Source organism: Conger conger, chromosome 8 (genome assembly GCF_963514075.1).
Source record: "Conger conger chromosome 8, fConCon1.1, whole genome shotgun sequence".
NCBI lineage: Eukaryota > Metazoa > Chordata > Actinopteri > Anguilliformes > Congridae > Conger > Conger conger.
The window spans coordinates 35,987,081-36,002,548 of record NC_083767.1 but is presented as its reverse complement, the minus strand read 5'-3'; the positions used below and the strand labels follow the sequence as shown (position 1 = coordinate 36,002,548).

The window sequence follows — 15,468 nt, the reverse complement described above, 5'->3', positions numbered from 1 at the left end:
CTCTGTAAACACCCAAGCAATACGGTTTGACCCTCAAGACTGCATAAATCAAAATGGATATGCATAAGAGATGGATGTCTAGTTTTGTAATTTTCTGCTTTAGTGGACTATAGATTTTGCCAATGGCAAAGTTTACTTAGAAAGACGGTGTCACTCTGGCAGATAACTACAAATTAATCAGACAAGAAAAAGCTATATCTTCCAAATTTCAAATTGCAATTCACAAGCGCAGACTGAAGACCCATCTCTTCAGGCTTCACCTTTCCCTCCCCAACTCACAATCACTGTGATTAGCCTTAGACCGTAATGGCACTTATGTATAGATATTGTTACTTGTATAGGTATTGTTGTTTTTATTGGCTATTGTTGTATTCTAGCTGCCAACAGTGGTATGCTAGTTTGAAAGCTGATTGTACTCTTCAAGGGTTCTGAATTTCTGTATGTTTACACTAGGACTCGGAACTGTACTGTCCTCTCAGGTCTACTTTTGCACTTGTTCTTGTGATTGATTTGCACTTTGTTGTACGTCGCTCTGGATAAGAGCGTCTGCTAAATGCCACGTAATGTAATGTAACTATGGAAATGTTAAGTTGTGAGACCATATTTGGCCCAATATAATGGTCTGAAATGTAAAAGTCAAATTCAGCGTGCGCGCATTAAGTATCTTAATGTACATGGTCTCAATTTCATCAAGAATTAGATTTCCCTGGGAGTCTCAGCAGGAATTTTATAGACGGTGTGTATGTGTTATTTCGCTAAAGTAAATGAGGACCGAAGGTTTGTAATTTGATGTCTCTAGTACTTTGCAGACGATGCTTGTGTTCTCAGGCCGCAGGGAAGGTGGTTATGTGAATAAAATCATGTCCTGTTCCAGTTCCTCTGGGAGAACAAACTCAATGCCCCCGTTCACCTTGGCACATCATAGTACCACCGTATAAAATGTTATTCATCCCCAGGGACTATTATCTCCCGGGCAGTGTCTGACACCATCAAAAGTTCCACTCAAAAGATGCTGAAACAAATGCTTTTCTTTTTACTGACATCGCTTAAATATTCGCAGTAAGATGTTTCGGGTTAAATCAACTTCAACAAAGTACATTTTATCTCCCTTGGACACATTAAATTAAAACTGAATGGTTTCCATTTGATTGCTTGATAATGAGGTTCCTTCTTTGTTTGTCTCTTCCCAAGTAAGTCAGATAGTGGACTTCTGTGGACTTCTGTGGACTTCTCTATCGAGATAATTTTTTTGGTCATGGTTCCTATTCCTATAATTTGGGTCAATTCCGATAATTTGGGTCAGGGGTTTTAGCAAATAAATTTGTGAATATGTATGATTGCAGTGTTTGATGAAGCCCATAGAGTATAAAAGCTGAGGATGAGTTAAACTACTGTAATCAGACACGATTGCTAGCGTAATTTTGCTAACCGGCTCTGTCTGTTACCAGGACCTCATAAGTGAAGATCGTTATATCAACTGACCCAGTTAGCGTGATTTCAAAAAGCGCTTAGCCTCATCAGACAGATATTTTCCCCCCTTTTCTGAATTGTGTGCACATTAGACAGGGCTTGCACAGAGTTGCCCTCAATTTCGCCTGGATATTAGAAAAGCGAGTACCTGAAATCACGGTTGTGGCCATGTGAGAAGCGCTCATGGTAGTCTGTTCCCAGGTAATGTGGTAAGGTAATGTGTGTGTGTGTGTGTGTGTGTGTGTGTGTGTGTGTGGGCATGTGTACGCGTGCCTGTGTTTGTATCACATTGTATTGCATTGTGTGTACAGTATATACACATATTTTCTTTTGGGCTTTTGCAGAATTTCTTTGTTGCTCCAGAGATGTGGGCACCTGCAGCTGCTGTCATCCCTCACACAATTGGCAGCAGGAACAGCAGTGTCAGAATCATGCCAGGGGGCTGTAGGAATTATTTTATTTTCCTGGGATTATGGCCCATGAATCACCTGTCAGGAAACATAAGATTTACTATAGCCTCCAATCCGTCCTCACTCCTGCCGGGCACTGGAGGGTTTTTATTTTTTACATTTATTTTTTTACTGCATACTGTAATGAGAGGTGCACACTCTCAGATTCTCGTGTCGGATCAGGAGCAGAGAGAAAGGTGAAGGACTCGGCCTGTTCTCTGAATACAAACCAGTTTTTTTTGTTTTTTTTCTCCACTTTGGATTTTGCTGGTCAGTTCCGCCTTTTGAATCCAGATTTGCTTTTCTGTTCCGATTAGAAAATGAGCTGGGATCTGCTACCTAACTGCCTACATGCCTAAATATGTCTGAGCACATTAAAGAACATCAGAAGCAAACTGCACTGAACAGCCCTGCACATTTGGGAAGTGCATGCGCATGTGTGTGTGTGTAAGTATGTGCACGTGCACGTGTGTGTGTATGCGTGTATGTGTGTGTGTGTGTGTGTGCATGCGTGTGTATGTGTGTGTGTGTGTGCATGTGCATATGTGTGCATGTGTGTGTGTGTGTAAGTATGCACGCACGCGCGCGTGTGTGTGCGTGCATGTACGTATGTGAGTGTGTGTGTGCATGTGTGTGTGTTTGTGTGTGTAAGTATAAGTTTGCGCGCGCTCGTGTGTGTGTATGTGTGTGTGTGCGTGTGTGCATGTGTGTGTGCGTCTGTGTGTATGTTTGTGCATGTGTGTGTTTGTGTGAGTGCGTGCTTACAGATATAACTGCAGTATTGCACATTGGCTAACTGCCCATGGCTAAGAACCCCACACAACCCTGCCCATCTCCCATGCCCTCACAGTAAGTTCGACTTTCCTTTATTAATCAAGAAGGGCTTCCCGCCCACCCACTCAAAGGTAATCACAAAACTACTCAGCTTTGCATTTCTCTTTTGCATTAGTTTTCTGTTATTGCTTTTCTCATTTTAAGGCTGTGTGCTTGGTTGCAAATGCCTACTAGAATACCAATAATGTTCAGTTTTGTGTTTTTTCAAACCTAAATATTATTGTCATCAGTTCTTTCTTTTCAGCATTTTTGTTCCTTTGCTACTTTGTGGCTTTCTCTGGCTTTATTGGACCTAATCTGCTTATGCATCACCCTGCTCAGCTTTCTATGACTGTTCTTACATGCTCATATTAATATTGCTTAATTGCTGAGTGCCCACTGGTTCAAGGGCTCTGTAATGTAGTCCCAACTCTTCTTTCAAACCTGCAATCCCTTATATACTACTGCTCTCTACAACTGCTTAGAAATGTAGGGCAACTTTCAGTCAGGCAGGACGAATAACTTGACGAGCGAAAGTAAAACTTCAAGAAAAAATGTAATTAAGCCTTGTTTCACCTGAGTAGGAAAAATAATTTTAAAGTGAAATTGTGATGCGGGTTTCAGGTGGAGGCAGGTCTCCTGTGTGCCGGTCTGGGCCTGCCTAACTGGCGTTCTCGCTAATGTAATTGCTGTCATCATTCCGGCTCGTAGCCGCTTCATTTGGATATCTTGGACCCTGTCCACATCTATTAAGAGCATTCATTAAATAAACTCTGCCCCTCTGCTTCTCTGGGCATTGGCTTCTGACAGTCACCTTCTGTGGACAGCCTCAGGTAGTGCCGACCAAAGCAAGCAAGCAAGCAGGTTGTTGAGACACACAGAGTGAGAAAGAGAATGAGAGAGAGAGAGAGAGAGAGAGAGAGAGAGAGAGAGAGAGAGAGGCATATGGAGGAAGAGAGAGAGGGGGGATATGGAGGGAGAGGAAAAGAGGGAGAAAACCCCCCAGGTCCTTGTCTCTGTGTTTGCTTGCCTGCTACTCCCATGGTCACCAGAGGATTGATACTGTTCAACTTATCTTGTAAAATCAAGCTTTAGGTGTTAAAATCTGGAGTGGTGCACTGCAGGTAACCTGACGCAGTCAAGGAAATATCCACCTGTATGAGTTCATTATGTATAATAAAAATCAAAGAAAAAGATGAAGATCATCCTGGCTATTGATTTGTTTTTTCCGCAAATAAAACATTTCCACTGGCAACCATGGGACAGAGGATTTTATCTTTGTGTAAAAATATTAAAACTTATTTTTGGAGATGCACTGCATTCGATGACTATCTATGTATGCATGACCTTAACAGACCTGCAGGTGAACAAACTGTTAATCAGTTTAATGATTCTCACAACCTTTTCTCTCTCTCTCTCTCTCTCTCTCTCTCTCTCTCTCTCTCTCTCTCTCTCTCTCTCTCTCACACACACACACACACAGAGACAAGCATCAGATATCTGCTAATTAGGCTGTATCACTTGCTCTTTACATCTTGAAATGTCTCCAATTTGTTATTCAGCGGCTGCAACCAAAAAAATAGAAGAAGGAAAAAAATCACAAGATTGATGAGCGAAAGGATTAACCGTACCTTTCTAGTTCAGGGCCGATGGTGACTGTGCTCTGAAATGGATCTGGGTCTAAAGACTCACCTCTCTGATATCTGCATTTACCCATAGCTTTTCCTCAGAGAATGAGGACTAGCTTTAGAATTAGCATTACCACACCTACGCATTGCCACCGGTCATGTATACTTTTACACATCGGCTTAGCTTGAAATATTCATATGCAGTGCCATGAACATGTATTTTTCCTGATTTCCTCTATTATTGCACATTTGTCACACAGAATGGTTTCAGATCTTAGACAAAACAATGTTATGAAACATCCATATCACCCACATGAAAAGTAATTAAACTTACAATTCTTCGAATTTCATATCAGTCTTTCTCTTCACTGTGGAACTATTTTTGCCCACTCTTCTTTGCACAACTCCTTTAATTTAGACAAATGGGTTGGTTTTTGGTTCTGCTCGTTTCAGGTCCTGCCACTCTATTGGGTTCACGTCTGGACCTTGACTAAGTCAAGTTTAAGTCAGTTTAAGTTTCTTTTCAGATGTGGTCTTGCTTTTATGTTTTGAATCATCGTCTGGTTGCATAATTCAATTACACTCCAGTACTGATGCCCAGACATTCTCCTTATGATGTTGGTGCAAGGTCAAAATGCTAACCAAGAACTAAAAAGAAATTCCTCTATTCTACAAGCAAACAAAAAAAAGAAAACCAGAAATGTACCGTAATAGCCTGAATTAAAACACGGTAAATTATTGAAGCAAGTAAACAGATTCCTAACCCTTGCTCTTGTAGAGTGAGTGTATACTTGTGGGGTGGGACACAGCAGATATATCTTGCAGAAAGTCATTCTGGCCACGACTTTTGTGATTCCCCCCCCCCCCCCCCCCACCTCCAGGCAGATTAATCTTGATCTGCATCACGCCCCCACTATTGCAGGCCTGGGTTGACTGGCACCCAAATTGTGAGACTCTGACTCACTCCTCCGATGGCACCACCTCAGTCTCACTGATGCATTGTTGAACAGTTTTTAAAGTTTTTCTTTTATCAGAGAGCTGATAAACCTAAGTAACCGTGTGGTTACTGGCATGTTTTAAATTAAAGAATCAGAAAGGGGTAATTGCATACCCCAGTAGGTACTGTCATGGTTGGTCTGGATTTAATACCAGACTGTGGGGCTCATCTATGCCCGAGAACAGTGCCTTGTAACTGAATGAGTCATCCAGAAGTTGAAATAACTCTCATATGATTTGGCAATGAAACTTTTTCCGCAAGCTTAAATTAGTCCACAGTGTCTGGGAATTGTGGACAGAATCACAGAGCGCAGACTCAATGACAAATTAAAAAACAGCAAGCTGTATTGAAGGCAGGCTGATCAAGGCAGGCAGTGGTTGAAATCCAGCAAACAGGTATCACAGGGAATATCAGGTGCGTAATCGTATGGCAGGCAAAAGTCCAAAACGGGTTGTCGGTCCAAAAACAGGGCAGGGGTACAGAAACAATCCCAGAAGCAGAATCCAAATTAGCCAGGCAGAGGTTGTTAATAGGACATCCAAAAAACAAACAGAACAGGAAACAGGTAAACAGGACGGGAAAGCAGAGGCTATAACAGAACAGAGTACAAACATAATAAAGTACTAAAGCTGATGAATTAGTGACAAACAAAACAAGCAGGCAGGTTTAAATACACAGACCAATAACTAAGCGACAAACAGGAGTGAATGAAATGGAACGAGGCACAGGTGAAAATAATTAATGAATGAATGACAGGACTATGGACAGAGAACTGGAACATAACGCACAGAAACAAGGTAGAATACAGCAAACGCTAAGACTAGGGAGCAGGGAGTAAAAAAAAATAGAGAACACAAAATGGAAAAAGGGCACACAGCAGCGACAGTATGTTTCTTTCCAGAATTGAAAACCTTCAGTTCAGAAATGGGTTATTTGTTACATTTGAAAGCATTCAGGTTTTTCTAATAGGTTATACTGTAAGTACTGGAGTTATATTTGCCGTCATTTTGCAGATTAATGTGATTGTGGTTTCTGGTGGGTACCTCTCCAGCTTTCTCCATAAAAGTGGAGGATGGGGTCTATCTGACTTTTACTCTACAGGATATGTCAGCAATAATTTGGCAATTATTGCTGACATAAATCTGTGAAGTGCAATTTGAATGCATCGGACAAGGTTCCGTGCGCAGGTGTCTTATTCTGCTGTACTTCCTTTTGTTTGAAGTAGTTATCTCCTCCAATTACTCATGGATTTATTTGACTGTATCTTTATAGGATTCCTTTTTAACTGGCATGTCTAACTTCACCGTGAGAAAAAGCTGTGACAGATATTTTTTCATCTTAGTTGAGAAGGAATTGTTGAGAAAGAGGTTCGCTTTCTGTGTGCTGTGGTTGTGTGAGGTAATACAGTAACTTGAGTTTCCAGTTGACAGCCCTTTTTGGCCAGATTTCTTTCAAGGAATTGAATTTCTTCAGGTTACATTCATATTTATTTTAAAAATACAGACACAAACCTGTTAAAAGGAGGCAACACAGGTGAAAAGGTCAATTTTGACTGGATTTGGTCGGTTTTAAGAAATTGTGATATTTAGCTTCTACAACTACTAATTTCATTAAATATACTTTTAGACACAAAAGCCTTGGGCGATAATCACCTGAAGGAAGTTGAAAGTCTTTTATTTGCTGTGCACCCTGGAAGTGATTGTGTGCCTAGACTCAGGAGAAGCACATAGTTTTGAAGAAACATTTTTAGGATTTGCGGTTCTACATTCAGTTGGCATTCTTCCACGTCCAAACATGCATCTTATGTTCTGCTTTCTGTGCTGCAAACATACAAGTTTAGACTGGGATTTGTGGTTAAATTGGGGTGCAATTTGCTCAGATGTCACACTAATATTCAGCATGTGCATCACAAACACAATTAAGACAAATCAGGAAAGGCTTTGGGGCCTCCTGCTGTACATACAACCATTAGGCCTCGCAGAGAGAACCATGACCTTCTCAAAACGTGCTGTTTAATCCTGGGTAAGAGATGAATTCTGACAATGCGCTGTGCATAAAATGTACGTGTGACATTGTTTCAATCACATAGTACAGTGATGTCACTCCTTAAAGGGTTAATTCAGATTTAATTCAAGCCCATTACTCAGTGAAGTGCTAGCTGAAGTAAACAAAAAAAGAAAAACAAGCTCACTTTAATGTTAGCCCTCCTATTCGGTAGGTAATTTGTCCAAACCTATAATTAGAGGCTGTATTGACCATAAGTGGTGATTATCATATATCAACAAACACACCTGAATTTACAACAATAGGTGCTGGACCAAGGTTAGTGAAAACTTTCCACTGCAAGAGTGTTAGAACTTCTGTACACACAACAATATAAATGTAGGTAAAAAAAACTGTACTGGTAATAAAGCCATTCTACAAGTTAGGCAGTGGTACTGCATTGTCATAAAATCCAATCCATAAAATTATGTAATAAAACAATTATATATCTAAAGGGAAATCTTGAGGTCTCATTGTGTCCTGGTTCTGATGAGTCCAACTGATGCACTTTTTAACACCACAGTGAGCCATTTTGCCTCTGTTTATTTTCCTGAAGAGCAGCCGCTGCATAAATGATTTAGTAGCCAATTTACCGCAGTACTCAGTTTAAGTAGTCATTCTGTCTCAGTGTCAGGTAAATTATTTGCAAGCAAAGCAAATAAAAACAGTGGCAAAAAAAGGAAAAATATACACACACATGTTGTCATTTGAAACTAAATGAAATTATGCCATATGTTACCAGATAGTGGCATTGATACAAGCAAAGTAAGATGCTTTTGTTGTTGCAAAACAAAGGTCTTGTCATTGACTGTGATTCTACAGAAAGATTGTGCAGTGCAGGGGTGTGTGGATAGCCCATCCCAGACAATTTCAAGTAGTTATCCCAAACGCCTACTTGGACGAACTGTGAGAATCTTTAGTGCAGGCCGGTACCAGTCTCGACCATGGCTAGAATATTATTACATAATGCCTGCTTTTGCTTTGCCTGTCGCAAATTTGATGTTTCCAATTCTGAACAAGAAGATATATTCACGACACATGGATACACTAACTGGAAGAGAGCTCTTGAACGAGACGGTGGTTTCCTTAAACATGCCTCTTGTATTCCTCGCGTTAAAGCGATGCCTGTAAGGCAGGAATACCAGTGTTGCTCAGAGACAGGTAAAAGTATCATGCAGCTACTAGGTCAAATCCAGATAGAAAAGAACAGGTACTATGTTAAAGGCATAGGCAAAGGCATTCAGTTTCTCACTGTACATGAGCTAGCTCTCTGTGGGCACTGTTGGGGGGGGGGGGGGATGAGGCAGGTGTTTTAATTAGGCTGTTTGATTAAACCACAGTTTACCCTGACTAACTATCAATTGCATTGTAGGAGTTTTACATTCCCTTACACACAAACGAAATAAAAGTACCAAATTGTAAAGAAATATATAAAAATGAAAGTTTCTTTCCACCGACTAATCACATTGGGCGTAGACATCGATTTAATCATACAAAAATTGGATTTGTAATTGTTTACCTGCATACACTGCAGCCCGCAGGATGTGGAGTTGAGTAGCACTGCTGTAGTGTGTGATTCTACAGAATGATTCTGCAGTGTCTGTGATTATACAGAACGGATTATACAGTGTCTGTCATTCTACAGAACGAGTCAGTATTGTCTGTAATTCTACAGAATGACTGGAGTGTCTCTGTAGTGTTTGTGATTCTACAGAATCTCTCTAGAGTCTCTAGACTGATGCTGCAGTTTCTGATTCTACAGAATGATTATACAGGGTATGTGATTCTACAGAATGATTCTGTAGTGTCTGATTTCTACAGAATGATTCTGGATTGTCGATGGTTCAGCATAATGATTTCACAGTGTATGTGATTCTATATAATGAATCTGCACTGTCTGCTACTCTGCAGAATGATTCTGCAGTGTCTGTGACAGGGTTCTGGGGATGAACAGTTCTAGAGTGCATGGGGCAGGGCGTCTGGGGACTGTCCTTTTCTGTTCATGGTTTCCATTACCCTGGTGAATCACTGCTGTTGAAAGCCTCTCTGTATTGGTGTGGGCCACTGTTGGACTACTCCAGTGCGGTGATGATCCTGTCTTTATTTTGAAAGGTGTGCTGTCGGATATAGACTGATGGTACAGGGTCTGGCCTCAACTTTCCCGGAGCCCGCAGGCTACAGTTGAAGTTGGAAGTTTACATACACCTTAGCCAAATCAATTTAAACTCAGTTTTTCACAGTTCCTGACATTTGGTAAACATCTCCTGTCTTAGGTCAGTTAGGATCATCACTTTGTTCTAAGAATGTGAAATGTCAGAGTATATAGTCGAGAGTAAGCAGTATTTGGATAGTTAAGTTTGGTCACTTTTGCTTTGTTGTTTGTTTGTTTATTTGTTGATAAAAAAATAAAATAAAATAAAAAATTGGCCCTGGTCCTTATCTTTGTTGTAGGGGTAGCAATTGAAATTGTACTTCCCTCTAGGGTCTTTCAGCGCACTTACCCCTGGTTATAGGTATGCACTTTGTTGTACGTCGCTCTGGATAAGAGCGTCTGCCAAATGCCAATAATGTAATGTAATGTAGAATGATTTATTCCACCTTTTATTTCCTTCATCATATTCCCAGTGAGTCAGAAGTTTACATACACTCTTGTATTTGATAGCATTGCATTTAAATTGTTTCACTTGGGTCAAATGTTTCGGGTAGCCTTCCACAAGCTTCTCACAAGAAGTGCCGTGCCTCCTGACAGAACTGGTGTAACTGAGTCAGGGTTGTAGGCCTCTTTGCTCGCACACACTTTTTCAGTTCTTCCCACAAATTCTTGATTGGATTGAGGTCAGGACTTTGTGATGGCCACTCCAATACCTTGACTTTGTTGTCCGTAAGCCATTTGCCACAACTTTGGAAGCATGCTTTGGGTCATTGCCCTTTTGGAATAGCCATTTGCGTCCAAGCTTTAACTTCCTGGCTGATGTCTTGAGATTTTGCTTCAATATAGCCACATAATTTTCCTTCCTCATGATGCCATCTATTTCATGACGTGCACCAGACCCTCCTGCAGCAAAGCAACCCGACAACATGATGCTCCCACTCCTCCTATCAGTGTGATTCAATTAGTTTTAATAACTTACCTAACTGTCACAGTGCGGGAGTTTTGGCAAGGTCCGCGGCCCACCTTTCCATCTGCCAGTTTGTCCTTCTGTCTATCCTTGCCAGGACCTTTTCTATAAGTTATTGCTTCTTATCTCTCTCCAAGAAGGAGAAACAAAGACAAAAAGATTCCCAGAAAGACTTCCAGAATGGTCTAATTCCAGAAAAAGAGTCAAAGCAGACTTAAACACAAAAGGCAGAGAACAGAACGATTGTTTTTCTTAACAGGAAACTTATGTTTTGGGGGGAATTATCGTCTCCAGTCCACGCCCAACGATTGGACACTTAACTAAGGAGGCCACACCTACTGTCTCTGCTCTGTGATTGACAGGTGCACTCTCTCTCTGGTGTTCACAGGAATCCAGGTGGAACTTCCTGCTGGGCTTCCTGGCGCTCCCAGCGGTGCTCCAGCTGTGTGTTCTGCCTTTCCTGCCGGAGAGCCCTCGATTCCTACTCATGGAGAGACGGGATGAGGCCCGGGCAGAGAAAGGTACCCACACATCACGCACACAAACATACACACACACATACACACACATGCAGATGCCAAGGAATGCCTTTTTATGTTTTAATGTTTCAAACATTCATCCTTACAGTACAGTAGAGACCTATTTCCATTTTATATGGAGTTATATAACACAGTGATAGGAAAAGGAAAAGGAGCCTTAATTTGAAACCCGGAGAAAACATTATTCTTTCTAATTCAGGAAATCGCAAATTAGCACTCAATAAAAATTTTACTTACCCATTCGCTGTCAATAATTATAATGAAAATTGTTGTTATTTTTTAAGTGTTTTTCATTGCTATGTACATGTACTACAGTGCATCCGGAAAGTATTCACAGCGCTTTTCCCACATTTTGTTATGTTACAGCCTTATTCCAAAATGGAATAAATTATTTTCCTCAAAAAAAGGTTTTTTTTTTTTTTTTGCAAATTTATAAAAAAAAAAACAAAACAAGAAATCACATGTACATAAGTATTCACAGCCTTTGCTCAATACTTTGTTGATGCACCTTTGGCAGCAATTACAGCCTCAAGTCTTTTTGAATATGATGCCAGAAGCTTGGCACACCTATCTTTGGGCAGTTTCACCCATTCCTCTTTGCAGCACCTCTCAAGCTCCATCAGGTTGGATGGGGAGCGTTGGTGCAATCGGATTCAAGTCTGGGCTCTGCCTGGGCCACTCAAGGACATTCACAGAGTTGTCCTGAAGCCACTCCTTTGATATCCTGGCTGTGTGCTTAGGGTCGTTGTCCTGCTGAAAGATGAACCGTCGCCCCAGTCTGAGGTCAAGAGCGCTCTGGAGCAGGTTTTCATCCAGGATGTCTCTGTACATTGCTGCATTCATCTTTCCCTCAATTCTGACTAGTCTCCCAGTTCCTGCCGCTGAAAAACATCCCCACAGCATGATGCTGCCACCACCATGCTTCACTGTAGGGATGGTATTGGCCAGGTGATGAGCGGTGCCTGGTTTCCTCCAAACATGACACCTGGCATTCACACCAAAGAGTTCAATCTTTGTCTCATCAGACCAGAGAATTTTGTTTCTCATGGTCTGAGAGTCCTTCAGGTGCCTTTTGACAAACTCCAGGCGGGCTGCCATGTGCCTTTTACTAAGGAGTGGCTTCCGTCTGGCCAATCTACCATAGAGGCCTGATTGGTGGATTGCTGCAGAGATGGTTGTCCTTCTGGAAGGTTCTCCTCTCTCCACAGAGGAACGCTGGAGCTCTGACAGAGTGACCATCGGGTTCTTGGTCACCTCCCTGACAAAGGCCTTTCTCCCCCAATTGCTCAGTTTAGACAGGCGGCCAGCTCTAGGAAGAGTCCTGGTGGTTCCGAACTTCATCCATTTACGGATGATGGAGGCCACTGTGCTCATTGGGACCTTCAAAGCAGCAGAACTTTTTCTGTACCCTTCCCCAGATTTGTGCCTCGAGACAATCCTGTCTCGGAGGTCTACAGACAATTCCTTTGACTTCATGCTTGGTTTGTGCTCCGACATGCACGGTCAACTGTGGGACCTTATATAGACAGGTGTGTGCCTTCATGTCCAATCAACTGAATTTACCACAGGTGGACTCCAATTAAGCTGTAGAAACATCTCAAGGTTGATCAGTGGAAACAGGATGCACCTGAGCTCAATTTTGAGCTTCATGGCAAAGGCTGTGAATACTTATGTACATGTGATTTCTTAGTTTTTTATTTTTAATAAATTTGCAAAAATCTCAAAAAACCTTTTTTCACATTGTCATTATGGGGTATTGTGTGTAGAATTTGGAGGGAAAAAATGAATTTAATCAATTTTGGAATAAGGCTGTAACATAACAAAATGTGGAAAAAGTGAAGAGCTGTGAATACTTTCCGGATGCACTGTATGTACTCTTAAATATACATTGGAAGTCCACAGAAGCATTATGAGGCTTTCCTTTCCGTAATGTGGAATATACTGTATCAGCTGTTCACTAAATCATACTTTTCCATTAGGATTATTTGAGCTGCAGTTTATGGTTGTGTTATTTGTATATAGATGATAGTATCTATTCATTTTGTCATACATTTTTTCGAGTTATACAGTTTTCTGAGTTATACCAAGCATAGAACAGCAGTACCATGTTTGATTTGAAATGCTCTGAGTCACTGAGGAAATTAATGAGGACGGAGCGATGATAAGGAAGTCATCGTTCGGTCGCTATGATTCATACTCTGGCCTTCGTGCCTTCGGAAGTGTGAACAGCATCATAATTCTCGGACAACTATCCCTGGACACGGTCAGAATCCAGGGCTTCTGCGCAAGAACGTCCTGCGTCCATGTTTCCTCTGAAGCAAAGTGGAGTTGGGGGGTGTAGGTTGTCGGGGGATGAAATTGTGTAGATGTTTCCGGGCCTCCGAAAGGGAAGGTTCTGACAGAATGGGGTTGAGAGAGAGAGAGAGAGATGCACCATGGCGAGGACTGTTAAAAAGACTGCTGCTGTTTTTCTTTTATGTTTTGTTTTGTTTTTGTTTCGGTGTTTGATCAGATGTTGCAGAGGTTCTCTGCAGCCCCTCTGGCTTGCGGCTGTTTCCTCCACACCCACTGTTCTGTCCTGGAGTTCGCTTACACACCTGTACACTAAGACCTGCAGGCACCAGCCCCCACCTGTCTTTTCCTGTCTCATTTCTACAACAGAGAGTCAGTCTTTTACGTTCCTTTCCTGTATTCACATTTTCATCCTTTCAAAGTGCATCTCAATCCACCATTTATTTCCTTCTTTATAAAATTGTTTGTGGAAACATGGACTTGCTGTACTTTAAGCTGTACTTACAGGTAAATCTATCTACTGTTAGCCAGCTCCTTTGGTGCATTCCTTTTCAAGATTATGTATTTTTTGTCATTTTCTCTTACAAACGTCGTAGTAATGTCAAAAGCTGCTCCATTGTGGGCTGTAACAGCCACATGCAAAATAACCCAAATCAAAAATTACTGTAAGCCAGCTCCTCAAGCCGTAGCATAATGGCTACATACAGCTACCTGGTGTTAAGCTTTGTAGCTTCGTAGAGTAACAATGAATTGCCATATGCCTAATAACAACATAGTTTTGATCCATTCCAGAAATAATATTTCCTGTCTAAACAAGAGGGTTCATCACCAAAGTTTTGAAATGTTATGTAGGTAGCTACAAGTAACCCCAATGCCACCTAGACTTTGGTCTCCATTACACCGAAGAGCTGTTCTTGCATGGCCAGTATCTGTAATTCTTGCATATGACACGCCCTGCTGGCTTGAACGCTTCTTCCCCTATTGACCCTGTGCCAAACTTCCCCCATACCCCCTCCCCCCCCCCAGTATTCAAGTTATGAATCAAATCCGCGCACAAGCTGCTTATTTTAATGTTGTTTATTTTCTTTGTTTTTCTTTGTTTTTTTGTGTGTGTGTTCCGAGCACAGAACGTGCCCATTGGCTGTTAGTCGCGGTTCACCGCACCCGGGCCTGGTAAATTGCCTGGGCCTGTTTTTCCGCGCAACAAGAAGCTCCGGAGAGGCTGTGAGTTTAATTATCAGAGCCGCGGGGAGGCTGCAGTTCGCCGTCGATCCCGCGGCGAGCGGGGAGCGCCAGGTGCGCTCTGCACCACGTGCCACGGCTCAGTTTCTCCCCCCGCCGAACGAGGAGCGTGTTCCGGGACCTCCGGGGAACTCCGCCGCCGTTAGCTGCCTGACTAACGACACGGAACAAAAGCGCCACACGTGCGGGGAAGATAGTTTGCGGATACTTTACTTTTGAATCTGCGGCACGCCCTGCTGAAAAAAAAAACACCTCAAGCTAGGTTTTGAAACAGCTGGTAGCAAGCTGACCGGTTCAGGCTAGCTCCCAGCTCGACACGGTTTAGCTGGTTGGCCAGTTCAGGCCGACTCAAACTATTTTTTAAAACAGCTGGTAGCAGGTTGACCAGCTACCAGCTCAGGCAGGATATCAAACCTCGACCAGCTTTATGACCAGCTTGGTTGTGCTGGTTGGCCAACTAACACCTAGCTAGACAGGCTTATGACCATCTTGACCAGCTCAATTATCAAGCTGGTCTGTAGCTGGATTTTGCAGCACGGCATATTTTGGGGAAGAACTGCTGTTATTTAAGCGTTGCTCCTTTGGAGCTTAACATCCGAGTGACAGGCTAACAAAAGTACTGCTGTTGGGAGTCGGAGCGCTTACTTCTACCCGGGCTCGACCGACAGCTCCAGTACCGCACTGCAGCAGCCTGAGAGTGTGTGGGATTCCTGAGCAGGGTCTCACCAGACTGTCAGTAATAAAGGAAAACAGGGCTGCTGAGGCCCATCCTAAATCCCACAGATCATTCCTATTCATGCTCTGTGACATCCTCTGCCTCTGCCATTGTAATCGGGGTTTTCCCATTTCAGTCTCAAAGAGAACACATAGGGCCTC

The 15,468-nt window shown here is 42.3% G+C and overlaps 1 protein-coding gene across 2 annotated transcripts in view; it reads left to right on the top strand.

Moving 5' to 3' along the window:
• The window catches only part of slc2a9l2 (solute carrier family 2 member 9, like 2), a 158,170-nt gene that overhangs the window by 63,751 nt on the left and 78,951 nt on the right, over positions 1-15,468 (top strand). For both annotated transcript variants that reach the window (XM_061251989.1, XM_061251990.1), the window contains one exon: positions 10,908-11,040. In XM_061251989.1, coding sequence (XP_061107973.1) covers positions 10,908-11,040 — 133 coding nt within the window. The remainder of the gene's footprint in view (positions 1-10,907; positions 11,041-15,468) is intronic.